Source organism: Tenebrio molitor, chromosome 4, assembly GCF_963966145.1.
Source record: "Tenebrio molitor chromosome 4, icTenMoli1.1, whole genome shotgun sequence".
Classification (NCBI taxonomy): domain Eukaryota; kingdom Metazoa; phylum Arthropoda; class Insecta; order Coleoptera; family Tenebrionidae; genus Tenebrio; species Tenebrio molitor.
This window is the reverse complement of record NC_091049.1, coordinates 5,367,509-5,383,812: the sequence shown is the minus strand read 5'-3', so window position 1 is coordinate 5,383,812 and position 16,304 is coordinate 5,367,509. Positions and strand designations below refer to the sequence as shown.

Below are 16,304 nucleotides of genomic sequence, written 5' to 3'. Positions count from 1 at the left end.
TGAGAAAATCCAATACCTATAACTTACTAGATAACATGACAAAAGTGAGGTCAGAGTTAAACAGCTGATCCGAAATCCGTGGTGCGTTCACAATCGACTTTTCAACGCCAACTTTGACGGGAAATTTTAATGAACACCCGATATAAAAAAGTATGTCACTCTTGTTTTTCAAATTACGTTTGCTAACTCTGCGGAGATATTATTTCTCAACCCTTACCAACACGGCGGATACATTTATTTTATCCATTAAAGAAAATATAATCATCTCTTCGTCAGCTTTTCCGATTTTCCCCTCCCACCACGAACAAACTCCAGATGTTCTTTGTATCAATTACGACATTTTAAATAAATACATGGAGAAATGAAAATTACACAAAAGCCAACTCAAACAAGCTAAAACTGGGTCTTTTATGACTTTCCCTGGATTAACATTTTTGTTTTGACACCGACTTTCTTTGACAACCCTTATCTACATAAAACGTCTTATCTACACCCACAAAGTGTTTCCCGAATTTGTTAATTTCCCACCCCCCTGCGGACCCTCATTAAAATTTCATGGCGTCTCGCTTGAAAAATTGTGTGGGCGCTTTGAAAAAGTCTTCATCAACATCGGCAAACAAAACCTATTGCAGTTTTTTCAATGGAGATATACAGTCGCGGACAAAAAAAAGTAGGACAATGTTTTTTCGCTAATGTAAACTTGCTTTCCCTTTATATTTATTTGTTTGTTATAGTAACCCCGGTTTACTCATCTCAATTTTGGCTAAATTTCTTAATTCTTCTTAATTCGTCCTACTTTTTTTTTGTCCGCGACTATAGGTATATAACTTTGAAAAATACGAATTTCACTCTGTATACATACGAGTACGTTCCAAACTTCACTTATTTTTTTTCAAAACGGTCGCAAACAGATTAGATCACAAAAACTTGCTTGTTTTTGCCTTTTTAGACAAAACAGTTGTGGTGGCGTCGTTTCTTAGCGTTTTCGTTCTCGTCTCCTTCCGCCCCCCTCCACTCCAGTCTGTTCCTCCCGTGATCAAGGCACGTCTCGCCCTCGACTAATAATTGGGGAACGTGTCTTAACTGTGACATCTTGAGGATTGTTGTCGACTAATTAAACTTATCGAATACCTGTGTCGGACGTCTTCAGCCCTGATCGAAACATAATTGGACTCCCGACTTGTTGGAACAAAGTGAAAGGGGTCCGGACCGCACTCGCACAGACCGAAACATCCCTCTCCCTTCGTCCCTCGCGACTCTTTAGCGCTCTCCAGACTTTTCAGAAACGCCTCCGCGTTAATATTTATTCTGTTTGGCTCTTAATCGGAAAACTTTTCGACTTTTTGATATTTCGCTTGTGGCAACCGGCAAGGATCGTTAATTTTTAATTGCTGCTCCTTCTTGTGTTTTAATTACGTGGAAGCCGTCGCCACGAAAAACTTCCGCTCTCGGTCGATCCGAAGGAAAAAACTTATTGTTGTTAAAAAATACTTCGGCTGAATTAGTAAAACCACTCAGCGAACGCCCAAGTTCGGAAGCTTAACGAGGGGGGGGGGGTCGATAAAATAATGCAAGATTAAGAACGTGGAACGGTGAAAAATTACGAGGGGCGAACGAGAATATTTTATTTCTGCATTTTCGCTTGTCGCCAGCGCTTAAAATAGCAAGTCACGTGATAGTAGTCGTGTGGGTTAATCTACGACCTGACCAGCGCGCTACACGACCCGGCGTAAACATTTTTTTTAAATATTACTCCACAGCAAGCTAAGGACCTAACCATTCAAGTATTTAATATACCAGGTGTTTGTTTTTCTTGTTCATCCTGTTTTTCTTCGTACCCTAAAAACAAACGACTTTTTTTCATTTTTAATCACTGTTTAGATTATCTCGCTCGCCATCCACTTTGACTTCCGCGTCTTCGGCCATTTTAATAGGTCACCTCACCCCCTATCCCTCTGCCCCATTACGTCCTTTTTAAATGTTATTTTCTTAAATGTAGTCGGTGTTTACATTTCATTTTCGTGTTTACACGCCCAACTCTTCTCCCTTACAATTTCCTTCTTTTATTTCGTCGCAGAGTCGCCGCCCCCCGGCCCCGTTCTCATTCTTCCGAAATTACCGGAGAGCCCTTTTGTGCTCCGGGCGAGTTTCCGGCGTCGAACACGCGTCGTCTTCCGGATGGCAAGTCGATCACGTGATCCCCAAAGCAGATTACTTTTCTTATGATGTAAAGTTAAAACGTTCCGCTCTTGTTCCGCCGCCGTCCCTCGCTCCCACCTCCATCTCAAAGGGTACCGAAACAAAGTTTACAGAAGTGAAGACTTCGACGTGTTTTTAACCGGAGGATGAGACGATCCGTTTCGTTCCGCCCCCAGGCCCACCACCAAGTCGGAAACTGTTTTTGCGATCACTTTGAAGAGGGTTTAAATGAATCGCTTTTCAAAACTGATGCGGTTATAAACCCTTCCCCAAAACCATCGCCGTTTTACACTGATTTAGATTTATAGTTTGTGACGAAGTTCTTTCAAAACCATCACAATTTTAAACTGGTTAATCGTTACATTTTTGATTTCTGATCGATCACAAGATTTGTCCATTTTTTGACGACCGATAACCTGTTTAAATTAAACGATTCCCAAATCCATCGCATTTTTCGAGCATTCTCACTTTTGATCTAGCCCTTTTTAAAACTAAATAAAACCGGTTTTCAAAACGATCCCAGTTTTGAACTGGTCAGGTTGGAAATTGAGAATCCGGTTTTATCCGGTTAAATCCCAATTTTTGTCGGACTGATCAATTTAAATCAAACCGTTTTTAAAGGCATCGTTGCTTTAAATGAAACCGTTTTCAAAACCATTGCAATTCTAAAGCTGTTACTGTTTTGAATCTAATTTGATTTATAGTTGGCAACTTGGATTTTAAAACTATCACGGTCTTAGACGAGATTTCGAAATGGTGATAGTTGTAAACCAATTTAGGTTGGCCGGTTTGAGAAACCAATTAGAAGTAAGTCTAAATAAAACACAACTGTTACAGTTTTGAACCATTGGAGTTTCATAACCTCAAGATGGTTTTTTAACCGGTTTTCAAAACCATCACGATTTTAAACCTTTAAGTTGGTTTATTTGATTTGTCAGTTTGATGGTTGAGAAATCGGTTTAAATTAAACGGTTTTTAAATCTATTTGGATTTCAAGCTTCCAATGCAATCCTTCTCCGTTCTGTTAGTGCCACTTCTGTTGACTCCTTGATGGTGTGAGAAACCGGTTCAGACGAAACGGTTTTAAAACCATCGCGATCTTAACCGTTTCTCGAAACCGTCACGCTCTCGATTCGTTTTTTTTTGTCGAATTTTAAGTCGAACGGTTTTCAAAGCCGTCACGATTTTAAATCGATCCAGATTTGTGAATTTCCGTCCGACTCGTCGACTTCTGACTGGAATCCTTCCACCGCCTCCGTGAATCTCACACATCCACCGGCAGGCGCGAGGGCGTTCATCCATCACCGAAGACCTCCGTCTTTATCTCGACCGGAAAAAAAGAAGGAACGTCGAGTTATGCATAAATAACGACGGACAAAGCGCGGCGGGCATAACTTATGGCCTGTCGCGCATTGTCGAGATGCGGTCGACGGACGAAACGTCGGGCCGCGAGCGGCGGTGGCGGGGGGCCATGTACGCCCCCGATGGCCCATCACAATGACAACCTGTTGAGAATTGCGATGCCGTATAATGGCTTTTTTTACGACGGACGCTGTCGCGTCCTTACTCAGGAGTGGGATTTCGCGCTGCAATTATCTCCTGTCGTCTCTGTCGCTCGCTTCTTTCGCGTGCCGCACGCGTTCTCTCTCCCTGTAATTGCGAATCTCCGTTCTGCGTGTATGCACACGACGTCTGTGCTCTCTTACGGTCCTCTCGTCTTTGTTATTTTTTCGAAAGACGGTGTCTGTTGACTTTTCGTTTTGTTCGGCCTTCACCCGACTGGTTTCGTGCGGGAACGAGGGGATCTCGCTAAATGAACCGTAAAGCTTCTTCGAGGACCAACGCTCCTGGGCGACAATGTGGAAGTTTAACCGGTGTTTTGTCTCACAGCGAAAGGCAATAAAACGCGATTGTTAAGTCTGCCAGGTCGTGCTAATCCGTATTTAGTTTGCGAATTCCGACGAGGGCTGGTGGCGTGGAAGTGGAAGTGCAGCTTTTGCACGAACGGGGCAGACTAACTCAATTTATCACCATCGTGGAAAAACTGGAATTCAAAAAGTTTAATATCATTATTAGTATTACCAGTAATAATAATGGTGTGAAAGCACTACTGTCGATCGGTCAGTGAAATTAAGCAACTTCAGTTTTAACCATCATTTGGATGGGTGGCCGCCGGGGAAATCCCATTCCATTGTAACTTCATTAATTAATTTCAGTATAATCTCTAATCCGTAATGGATATTACGGATATGGATATATCGTGTTCTCATTGTAACAATAATAATGGTGTCGTTTTTTCGAAAAAAAACATACCTACATCTGTCATCTGTAGATTAGCATCCGAACAAAATAAACCTCATCAAATCTTCATCCAACCCGTACTTTAACTTAAACAGACTGCGAGTGCATCCTTGTCGCGGATAAAAATCCTTGCTTTCAGCATCAAATATTCAAGAAACTTTCGTTGCAGTCGTTCGAGACAATTTACGTGAGAGGTTGAAGAAATTCTTTGCGCTTGCACGGAACCGTAATCCGATGTTTACAGGAGGATAAAAGAGAATCTTGAGGAGTAATTTATAAGTAAAATTGCACAGTTGCTACAATAAACCTCGACGTTCTCAAGCGCGATGTTGTGGGACGAGTTGTATGATCCACAAAAAAAAAATGGAGCTTTTGAAAATTTCGATTTGATTGTGTCGACATTTTTCCTTCTCTAATAATCTGGGAGAGTAAACGGTCGTGGCAAGTTAACGTTTTATAAAAGATTTTCGAAATTAAAATGTTGGAATAGGAGTGGTTCAAGTTAGAGCCTTGTATGACATCCCGTGTAGGTATAGGTGTTTGATTTTCTCATGGGCTATGAGTCATATCTGTCTCAAGTAGGCACTACAAACCGACCGGAAAACATCGTCATTCGTTACGTTAGTGTCGTCTCTCTCTCCCGTCTATTTGAATGTAAAGTAGTCGACGTTTTCAGTTTTTATTTACAGATTTTTCGGTGGTTTATCGCTCCGCCTTCGCGCAGATATTTCCAAGGTCACAGCCCATGAGAGAATCCAATACCTCTATAAAACACGTTCAGGTGCAGGGAAATATTTTTTCGTTTTAATTAATTGTTCTTTTCTGTTCCTATCGTCAAATATCACATTCTTAATTATTATGTGTTTTTTTATACTTTCGAAACAATGGACCAATTCGATCAACGACATTTTCTGTTTTCCTATTTGATAATGAGCGTTGCAATCAAATCACATCAATTATAAAGCAGGTGAACCATTATTTGCGGTCACGTTATTGCTTTATGATTCATTGATTAACTAATGTCGCTCAGTTTTCATCAATTTCTGTTAGGCAAATTATTAGTCTTTTGAGGCGGACTCAGTTTCATAAAAATGCTTAAAATTACGTTAAATAGTGATTCTGGTGCTCATGCCAGTACCTAGTTAAAACTCTGTCGCAACCAGTTAAGTACATTAAATATCTCGTTAGGGACAAACTTTTATAGATTTTCTCGAATAAAAAGCAATTCCGCGCTATATTTTAAATGAAGCTGTTAGCACCCACTTTTGATATATGACTATATGAGTTTATGGTAGTTAGAAAAAAAGGCACTTCATTATAACCAAACGGCAAGGTTCTAATTTATTCAAAACTTTGTCACGTTAGAGTCATCGTTTTGCCTCTTGTCGCGACATTCGAATTAATAAAAATAATTAACTTAAGCCTCTGAAATATTTTTACGCTTCCGAGTTTTATAAAGAAAACCGTGTTATAATCGCGGGAAAAAAAATGTTTCCAGAAACTTACAAAAACTGTAAGTCGTATTTAAACAATAAAATTCCGCTGCCTTGGGGCGCAACGAAAAGTTAAAAAAACCTTTCGACACCGGATAAAACCCACCCGACAACTTTTATTACATTACTTTAAAACTTATCGACCAGTTTCGATGGTTTTTCCTCGTCCGGTGTGAAAACACGAGTGTTGCAAATAATCTGATCGTTAATGTTAAAAAACGAATGCCGCAAATTGCTCGTCCGTTGGCTAAACGCAAAAAAATAAAAATTAGCGAAGCTCCAAAAACGAGGAACCATTTACGCGTCCGTTTCGTGTTGTTTTGTGATTTGGAAACATAACAGAAAATTAATAAAGAGGGACGCGTGCAGATCAACCTTTCGGTGGCTGTCCAAGCCTTGATACCGATGGAAGCCCCATTTGCGACATGTTGATTTATTAAAATCAACCACCCCCAGGAACTGTAACCTGACCATTGTGTTCTGCCATACGGATGAGTCGAACCGTTTTCTGTCTGCCGACACTGCACGCCTCTTAAAACGGATAGACACACCGAGTGCTTAATTTTTCATGTTTTTGACGCCCAACTTGTAGCCTTCCAATCCACCCACTGAGAATGTTGAGTTGATTTTGATAAGTAGCTTAATTGGCACAAATGACTGGGTGCATATTGGTGGTTTTTCCTGGAAAATACCAACTTTTTTGTCGCTCAACATGTGGCCCAAGGATAATAGCACCTGAAACCGAATAACGTCACGTAGACAGCCTTCAACGGAGACCGCTGAGGTTATTTTACGACGGCTGCATAGCTTGATGCACACTCTCGTCTGGTGGTGTATTTCGCTTCTCCAAATTTATCCTCACGAGAGAAAATAAATAATAGCAGGAATCCAAACTGCACGACACATGTTCGGTATATTTCACCGTTTGCATCTTTATTGCTCCATATTCCTCGCATTGCTTTTATCCAGTCGAATTTATTCAATACTCTTTTTCTGCACATCGCGTGAACATCCCATCCTTCCCCTTCCACCCTTTCGTCCATGTTTGGTTTTCTCGTTTGCTGCACACTGTGCAAATATTTTCGCGTCGGTTCGGTGCACACATTCGACCTCCACATTGTTGCACCTATCCGTCGCCGCCGACGTACAATCGACATGCGAACCACCAACCGCCGCCGCCCACCCCTCGCACCTGCACCATCCATAAATTATCGAATGCGTGTGACGCGATCCGAGCGGGGGGTCAAAGATCTCGGAAAGTCGCGCGGTTCTATTTCCGTTGGGGAAAAGTGCGGCCACGCGTCGGGCGCCAAAACTCCGATCGATCAACGGCGGTCCCGCCGGAGCTTCCGTTTCGCCAAATATTGACAACGGAAAGCAAATAAATACGTCGCTGTCGTAAACAAACCGAATCCGGTAATAAATTGCTATTTGTAATGTTAAACGGGCGCCCCGCCCGCGACCCCGCTCCTCCCGGCTTCTTTTCCGGGAGCGCGAAAGGAGTCACGCAGGGGTGGACCCCCCGACCTACGCCGTTTCCGGAATGAATCGATGCGCGGTTCGTTCATAAATAATGAACGCGGACTGAGTCTGGGGCAAATAATTTTGATCGGGTTGTCAAACAGATTCGGTTGTTCGCGGGGGCGGAGAGGTTGACGGCGGGGCGGCGGCGTGAGCGATACAATTGATACGGCTGCGAAAAAATATCGAAGCGATAGCTGGAGTTAATTGAAAGGGCAGCCTTCGGCTTCCTCGGGACGGGCGCTTTGTTCGTTTCGTATCTTATCGAAGCCGTGTGTTCGCCTGGAATATGCCAAATGGAGTGATTTATACTTTTTCGCCGACGTAATTAAGTGAAGAACGTTTTTCCGCACGAATTTTCCGAAACGTCGCTCAATCCTCACGACCAGACGTCTCCCCTCATCCACGTTTTTCCCTTTTAATCTCCACAATGACCCTCAAAAGTAAACGGATCACTCTAATGAAGACTTCCAACGTACTTCTCCAACGACGACACGCTTCAAATCAAATTCCAAAGTCGTTTCGAATCTGGCGCTCTTTTCGCCCCCGCTGACATCTATCGAGAGGATGCAAAGTCACATCCGACGTTCGACCCTCCGTCCCGTTTAATTTCGGGACGGCGTTCGACGTCGTTTTTAATTTATGTGGAAGTTAGTGGAGGAAAGTGGCGTCGCTCTCCCGGCTTCATCCCATTATCCCTAAAACTGATAATGCAAAACGTTCGCCGACATCTGTTATCGCAGTTAATGAAAAGAGGCGGAAGGAAAATCGGGAAATCACCGCCAGTTGCCTTTAGAATTGAGGGTTGACGCTGGATTTTTCCGGTCGCTTTTGCGGTAATAAGTTGGTTTTTAATTGCGAGGGCCATTAGCGACCCACACGTTGGGCGACAAAGCCACATTTTTTTTCCCGTTCCAAAGAGAAAAACGAATGGTTTGGTTATGCAAACAAGTAGATGTCGCTTGTGGGAAAGCTTAATCAATCTTTCTCTTCCGATCGGCTCATTCCGTATGCATTACAGTGCAGCAGTACAATTTTCTTGGCTGACCACCAGTTAAAAATCTTTCTCAGAACTTCTCGAACTGCAACATCTATTAATTGTTGCATCTTTATCATCGTCACCAAAGGCAACTTCTGTCAGGTCAGGATCGTCTCTGGACGACATCTGACCAACCGCACCCCCCCCTGACTTCACTTGCTTCTCTGCCTCAGCTCGAATTTTTCGAATTTCTTGGGGGTGGTCCTTTCGTCCCCGCCGCTCTCGCACACACACTCACCCCTTTCTCCACAATAACGGCCCGGGCTGCGGCCGGAAATTTTGTCGGTCGAACGTTGGTCCCGAGACGAGGGTTCCGGTTGTCGTTGCCGGCGCGCCCCCCGGGGGCTCATTTCGCTCGAATCTGCATCATCCCCGTTTAATTCGTTTAAAATATGTGCGTTATCCCCTCCAAAGTTTAGTTCGGCTCAATAATCCCCTAATTTATTTCTAATCGTCCCGTCCTGTGGGGGCGGCCGCATTTTTGCCTCCCCCTCTATCCACACACACACGCGCGCGCGCGTGCGACATTTGCCCCGTTGACGGGCCCTAATGAATTTCCCGCTCACGCGACTTCCATAATTTAAATTTTAATTAATTTCGGACAGGAGAAAGACACCCCCGGTGGACGGGCGGCGGCTTCTCCTCGCCCGTGCACGCCGCGGCCTGGATCGCTTCGAACAAGGGGCGGCGAGACGAGCCGAACGGATTCTCGTTGTTTTGACAGGGACCTTTCTAATTATGATTTAATTCGGATTCAACCCAGTCCTCTCGTCGTGTCGACTTTGACTGGGGGAATTTTCGCGTTTTCTTTTTCGATGGGGGGCGGCTTTTTTTTATTAAATTCTTCCGCTTAATTAGAGGTCGCTTTGTGCTAATTGAGACGGCTTTCCACCCCCGTTTCGACATAATAAACAAAGGAGCGACAGCGGCGATCGATGTTTCCAGTTATCGCGAAATTCTAAACGAGAACACCAGAAACATGGAATATTCGACGCAACCGCCCCCAAACGAATTATGTATTCGTACACTACGGATTTGGTTTCGACTTGCCAATTTCGTCGTCATCGACGAAAAATTGGAAACGCCAAGCTTTCCACGATTGATGGTTTCTTTGTGGTCCGCGCAACGTCCAGACCTAACACATGTGTAGTTTTTATTGTCGGACCGAGTGGGACGGCACACAGGTTCGGGAGCTCGATGAATGCCCTAATCCATTTATCTCCCCCGTTATAACACCATTATTGTAAGCCCTTGGAAGTTGCTTTGAAATGTTCGCACAGTGACAGCCGTCAGATTTGCTCAATTAACCTCGCAGCGAGCTTATTCATCAATTTTTCACGGGACGAATTGTGACCTTTTCTAATTTGTAACGGAGCATTAGCGACACACGTACGTAAACAAATCCTCCGGTTATCCCTCCGACGATGGGGAATTCCAACTTTTCACTCCACCCCCGGGGCTTTTCAGGATTTATCGAGACGACTGATGTGACGTGGAACATGTACGACATGTTTTCACAACCAAAATGTCTCGTAATTTCGATTGTTTCATCCAAAACAACTAAACTCATTATTATTATTGTTGAGTTGTAGAGCTTCTTTCCAACATGTGGTGTGACTCAAGGAGCCACCTTAAGCCCACTTCTATTTTCAACTTCCTCCGTCTGCAGGATTCTGATCTGCAAATCTTGATGATCTTCACAAATGACACCCTCCCAACGCTATTTTCGCTCTTTTTTGATCTTTAAAGCCTCTAATCCCACCATTTAGTCCCGTTCTCCTTGCGTACCCCATAAAATACCAATCCCCCATCTTAGACCGGTTCGTCTTCGGACACGTGCCAACTATCTCCCAGAAATAACCCTCCGGTTTTACAGAGGAAAAACAAACATCGACCGTAACCACACAAATAGAACGTTTCCTCCGTGTCGACGTCCCCCCATATTTCACCCGTCCTTAACACCGCTTTTTACTTAACGAGGGATCAGTTTTAAAATAGCTCTGAAGAGATAACAACTGTCTTTGCGCAGACCACCCCCGCTACCCGACACAAATCCGACTGCATTTTTCCATCCCTCTTGGGAACGTTGCGAAAGGGGAGAGAAACGTGCACGTTGAAAAAACAGGAGCTGCCACCGGAAAATCACGTCACTTATTCGACGGACAGCATAATTAAGGCACGTTCACGTCGTGGCGCGCTTCATATTCCGGTCGCGGCAAAAAAAAACGAGAGGGAAAAAAATTCAGATCCAGTCGGTTGGCGTGATCTTTGTTAATTATCGCCGATGGGGGATGCGGGAGAGTGGAAAAACGGCGTAATTCAGCCGATTTATCTGGGATACGGTTTCGGGGGTGGGGGATGCTAGCTCGAAGGGTTCCTTGCGAAGATTCTACGATTTTTGTTTTTTTTTTATTAATTATTTCTCCGTTTTTGCGTCGGCGGGTTAATTCCGAGTTCAGTCTGACGGATGTGTTTAATTTGTGGATTCGTTTACTATCACCGAAAAAAAAAACTTCATTAATTACCATTGTATTCGTTTGAAATAGAAGGCAAATATAGCTCTGAGAAAAAAAATATTAAGAGAAATTAGGATGAATTAAAACTGATGAGAATTTACTCGTATATAAAAATTCAGTAAACCATAAAAGCAAATAACGTGAACACAGTAATTATTTTTTTATCCCTTTAGATCTTTTGTGAAGTACGTCACGTGTAGGCTCATTCTCATTAGACTCGAGATCTGGAGAGTTTGGTGTCAATAGCTCTGATCTTCTACTTTTCTTGGCGTTAAGAAATTAAAGATTTTTTTTAATAGCTTGCTCGAGAAATTTGAAAAATGTATTACTTGAATGAGAAAAGTTGAATGGAAGATGCTCATGACGGAATAATATTCTCTTTGATCTGCTTGATTGCAGAATTTCTTCCGTTTTCTTTTTGGGAAGCTTTTCTTCTACGAACCTCCGTCGTCCAGTACTCCATTGTTAATTTTCGACTAGGTCCCTTACCACCTCCTTCACAATCTTGTACAGTACCCTGAAAGTCCTACTAGGACTCTGTCAAACACCTTTTCTTGCCAGTGCAGAAAGATATTCTTGAATAACTCCGAATTAAACTGTTGTGTTTTCAATAGCTTTTGGTGCTGACGTGGATCCTCGTATATAGTTGCTCCTCAGAATGGTTTGAGCACAAGCTGTGATTACTATTTTTTCGCTTGGAATACCGAAGCCTATCATCTGTTTTTTTCTCGTAGACTACTCTGACTCGTCTATGTCTTAATCTTTTTATCTCCTTCTTCATAGACAGCAAAACCAGAATTCTCACATGATTCACGTGTTTCATTTTGAAATATATCCAGGTGACTTTGAAAGTTGTGCAGATATTTTAACCAGTAGTAGGTAACGATCGAGCCAATAATGTTGATATTTTTCGAAAAAAAGGGGCTAAAAATTTTTCAAACAAGTTTGGGAGTCACTGAATTTGATGAAAAAAATGGGCCAGAAAAAATCATAGTAGACTTTTTTGTTGTCATTTATTTCAAAATTAAGTCACTTTGACAAGAACTTTAATCTTAACCTCAATTTAAATCACAAATGGCTTTCACCAACCTGGATAAAACCGATATGATTTTGATCTGTGGCGAAGCTCGTGAACATTCAGAGCTAGCACGGCAAATCTACGGTGAAGGTCTCCTCAAGGGATACTTCCCAATGCACGAACCTTTGTAAACGTTGTGCAGTATCTTCGCGATTTCGGACGTTTCGAAATGAATAAGCGCGATCTTGTCCGCCAATGAAAATCAGTCACGAACAAGTATGTATTCAGCGTCTTGAGTAGCTTGGCTGCGAGCTCAAAACGCCGCTCAGGAAATTCGTCAAAATATAGGCATTCCGAATCGACTTCGACTTTCATGGGCACGTGGTGCACAACCTTGGATTGCAAACGATGGCGAGCATTTTGAGCAACTTCTTTGATGTTTTATTTTATGCTTTTACTCACAATTACAGTCTTTTTACTTTGTTGTTTTCTGAATAAGTTGCAGACACTATTTTATCATCACTTTACAAATTTTATCAAAGATTCATGATGAAACTCAAAAAAACGATAAAAATAAAACATAACCTCGAATGACAAATTTTTTTGACATTTTGGGTTGGCCGTACGTCAAAAATGCCCGCTAAATTTGAAATTTTTCAGCGGTTCCCAAACAAACTGATTCCTTTCATTCTGTCGTGAACCATTAACATTTGTTTAAGGCAAGTTGGGTTATTTTGCCTTCTTTTAAACGTACCATTTCAGGTTGAAATAACTAACGATGGGATGTTTTGACGTGACTCTACCACAGCACAGTATGTCACTTGTTTCCAAAACCTCCCTGAATTTTTAAACCAGGCTCGTCAAACTTAATACATGCTTCCATTAGATGCCCATTATAAATTCACCAGTTCACCTCTGTTAATAAGCAAAACGAACCTTTCTGTAGCACACCGGCTTACACATTTACGCCATTTGGTCTAATTGAAGCCGCACCGCGTCCATTTCATTCTAATAAACCTGCACGTCCATTAAAAACCGTTGCAAAAAAGAAACTTTCGCAAAAAGCTTAGAGACACTCGTCGACTGCCGAACTCTTCCCTACTTAAGAGTTTTAATTTGGCGAAGCCTCGCGTCTCGATTTCAATCCGGCCTCGAGATTGCACAAAAATCCGCCGGTCCGACAGTTCCGTTATTTAATTGTGAAGAGCACGCGACTCCTCGCTGATCCTTGTCCGTCTCCTTTCGTTCCGGATGCGCGACAGCGCCGCTCCGTAATTGAAAAGGACACTGACTGATGGAAAAGCTGCTCGCGTGTCGTTCCATCCCCGACGAGGGTGCGGGTTGCATCCGCATCGCGGAAAACCGTCCCCCTTCCCACCAATATATATAAAAAACAATCGGCGCCCTGATTGAACCCGATTGTTCGGCAGGAAATTAGAGGTCTTTTGTCCGGAGGGTTCGATTTATGTCCGCTTTGTAATTACCACGGCCGGACGTAAAAATACCACTCGATAGTGGTAGCTCCGTCTGCGAAATCCGATACAGTTCTTCACGGACGGATGCTTCTGTGGCTGGCCGCAATATTTCGCCGGCCAGAATTCAAGAATGTAACTCAATCCAATAACTCCGGGACTAAAAACGACGTCGTTACGGAGACGCAGCCCTAAAACTCTTTGAGTTGACTGTTACGGCCGCGGCCGTAAAATTTAATCGCCGCCATCTGTCATTAGCCGAAATAAAGCTCGTGCGGAGGAGCTGAATGTGGACAAGAAACGGAAGGTCTGATCCCGCGAGACGGCGATAACGAACTCGCGACTGGAAAATTTTTACCCTAACAGTCCGGTAAAGGGGGGTGTAAGATTTCGATCTGGCTCGATCGACCGACGCGGGGCCACATTCTTACCAAATTAATCCACAAATCTGGGTAATTACCGAAGAAATTAAATTCCCGGGAGTGTCGCTATCGCGGGCCTCGAGATAATCGTCGGCGGGGAAGCTCTTTTGTCTTTTCTACACACAAAAGATTCTATTGTGATCGGCGACGCCGGCTGAATATCAAAATCGACCGTGTTCGACACTGTAATAATAGGACTTGATGCCAGTTTTTGTGTTGTGTGTGTATGGCCTCTTCTGTGTAAACAATGGCTTTATCGGGGCGTCTTTTTTTATACCTCTTTTCTCTGGAGACCGCTCGACGAAAAAAAATTTTTTTCGGTGTTAATTTTCGCTTTCAATGTTACCCCAGCGTATCACCGCACGTAACGTTGTTGTTGTTGTTAATTACTGCATACATTGGCGCATGTCGTTGTTAATTTTGATTTGTACACTTCAATTTGCGTTACTGCAATTGACGGCTTTCCCAAATCAGTCGTACACTTGTTTGGACAGTTTGTTATCCAGTTTATATCGATCTAATCGAACTTTCCAATATATTGCTACTGTTTACATTATTGTTTATTAAAAGCCCTCCTGCAATTAGCTGAAAATTTCTCTACATTTTCCCATTACTGAACCTCAAATGAAATAATTTCTGCTGATGCGCAACACAAACATGTACGATTGTATCATTTCCAGTGGTTTTTGTTGTATACGGTACAAATCTGGGAGAGATTTCAGGAAAAATATTTAACCTCAATTCAAAACATCAAGTAAACATCCGACCTTTTATGCCGCACCAAAAAATAAAAATCGTTAAATTGTACCTACGTTCATCAGCATGACTGCACACAAAGAGAGAAACACGCCACATGCTGGATCCACCTACAAAAATAAAATAAATAAATAAATAATTCAAAACGGGAGACGGGACTACTGTAAAGTTGGCAACGCTGATTCCTGTTTTACCGACTGTTCGGTCTTGCGGATGAATCTTTTTTTCAGTCAGCTTCCCATCGATTTAAATTTAATGAACATCGCCAGCTTTAATTACCTCGCTTTTACACCGAACAATGAGCCAAAGAAGCTTAATTTTGTCAGTCGGATTTTAATTTAACGTAAACATCGTTTACTTGACGTTACCTGGGGCTTCGCACAGCCGACTCTCGATTTATTTGTGTCTGCACTCTAGAAAATAAAAAATTACAAAAAATCGGAAACAGTGACGATGTTTGCGGTTTGATCGAAGATGGGGGCGTCGTCCGCACAAATTCCGCAATTTTACTTCACTTACCGGTTAGGATTCAATGCAACCGGTAATACGTACCGTTTTTGCGGGTAGCATCGATTTATGCATGGAATTAATGCAAGTTATTTAAATTTCATGAATCCGGTCTCGAACGGGTGGAATAACTCGAGTAAACTGCGGTTTGAGGGGGTTGAAAGCACATTTTTGAAGAGTCGCACGAACGTGAAGATTGTTGCTGACGCCGCCAACCCTAGAAAAAGTACGTCACTAAGTGCCCTACCGAACCAACTAATTCGGATTTATGACTAAAAAATAAATCCGTTTTTGGTAATTTACTAAAACAGTTGTTGGTTGCAAAGTGGTCGACTGGTTTTAATTGAATGGAAATGACTTCAGAGTGTTGTGGGGTTAAAATGTGGAATAAAAATGGACGTTTGATTTTGTAAAGTTGGCACTAGACGTCGTTTGACAGGTTATCTCTCAACAATGCCGGCAAATTTCGCACAATAAACAAACCCGTGAAAGGCTTGAACGATGCGGCGCCAGCGAAGAAACACTTGAGACGACTTTCCGGCTTGTTCTTTTTGTCGCCACCCCAATAATGCCGGTAAAGTTATAGCAACAACTGTAGTCGCGGTTAATGTTTGTTCCGACATAACCTCACATTTGTGTTTGTTTTGGAAATGATTGTTGTTGCTGAAACGACTTTCGGTTGCAGTGGTGGATTGCCAGGTGACCTCGTGGGGTCCATGGTCACCGTGCGACGCCGACTGCGGTCCCGGCTCGATGTCCAGGACCAGATCGATCAAAATCCAGCCCCAGAACGGCGGCCGCCACTGTCCCAGCTTGGAGCAGCGACGGGGCTGCCAGGTATCGACGTGTCACCACCATCCCGATCCTGCCATCAAAGGTAAGTGGTGGTTTTCACGTCCGTAACGTTATGCAAATAGGGGGCGAATAAACGTGTCGTAAACCCTTCACGTCGCAGATTGTGTATAAGTCGTAAGTTAATGTAGTCGGTGGTTTTATTATTGGTCGTAAAACGACCGTATCGGATGACGTAATGAGGCGATAAATCACGCGGTTAACGGCT

The 16,304-nt window shown here is 43.0% G+C and overlaps 1 protein-coding gene and 1 long non-coding RNA gene across 4 annotated transcripts in view; one reads left to right on the top strand and one right to left on the bottom strand.

Annotated features, from left to right (window-relative positions):
- Positions 1-16,304, top strand: part of vex (somatomedin B and thrombospondin type 1 domain containing protein vexed) — a 66,288-nt gene that overhangs the window by 23,710 nt on the left and 26,274 nt on the right. The window contains exon 2 of the mRNA XM_069045115.1: positions 15,930-16,121. Coding sequence (XP_068901216.1) covers positions 15,930-16,121 — 192 coding nt within the window. The remainder of the gene's footprint in view (positions 1-15,929; positions 16,122-16,304) is intronic.
- LOC138128914 (uncharacterized) lies at positions 3,053-15,934 on the bottom strand. Of its 3 annotated transcripts, XR_011158952.1 has the most exons (4): positions 15,257-15,934; positions 14,900-15,150; positions 14,794-14,847; positions 3,053-4,243 (listed from the first exon to the last, which is right to left on the bottom strand). It is a non-coding gene; the product is annotated as an uncharacterized lncRNA (long non-coding RNA). The 3 variants fall into 3 exon arrangements; XR_011158951.1 differs by lacking the exon at positions 3,053-4,243 and having other exon boundaries at positions 12,837-14,847; XR_011158953.1 differs by lacking the exon at positions 3,053-4,243 and having other exon boundaries at positions 12,837-14,847; positions 15,290-15,934.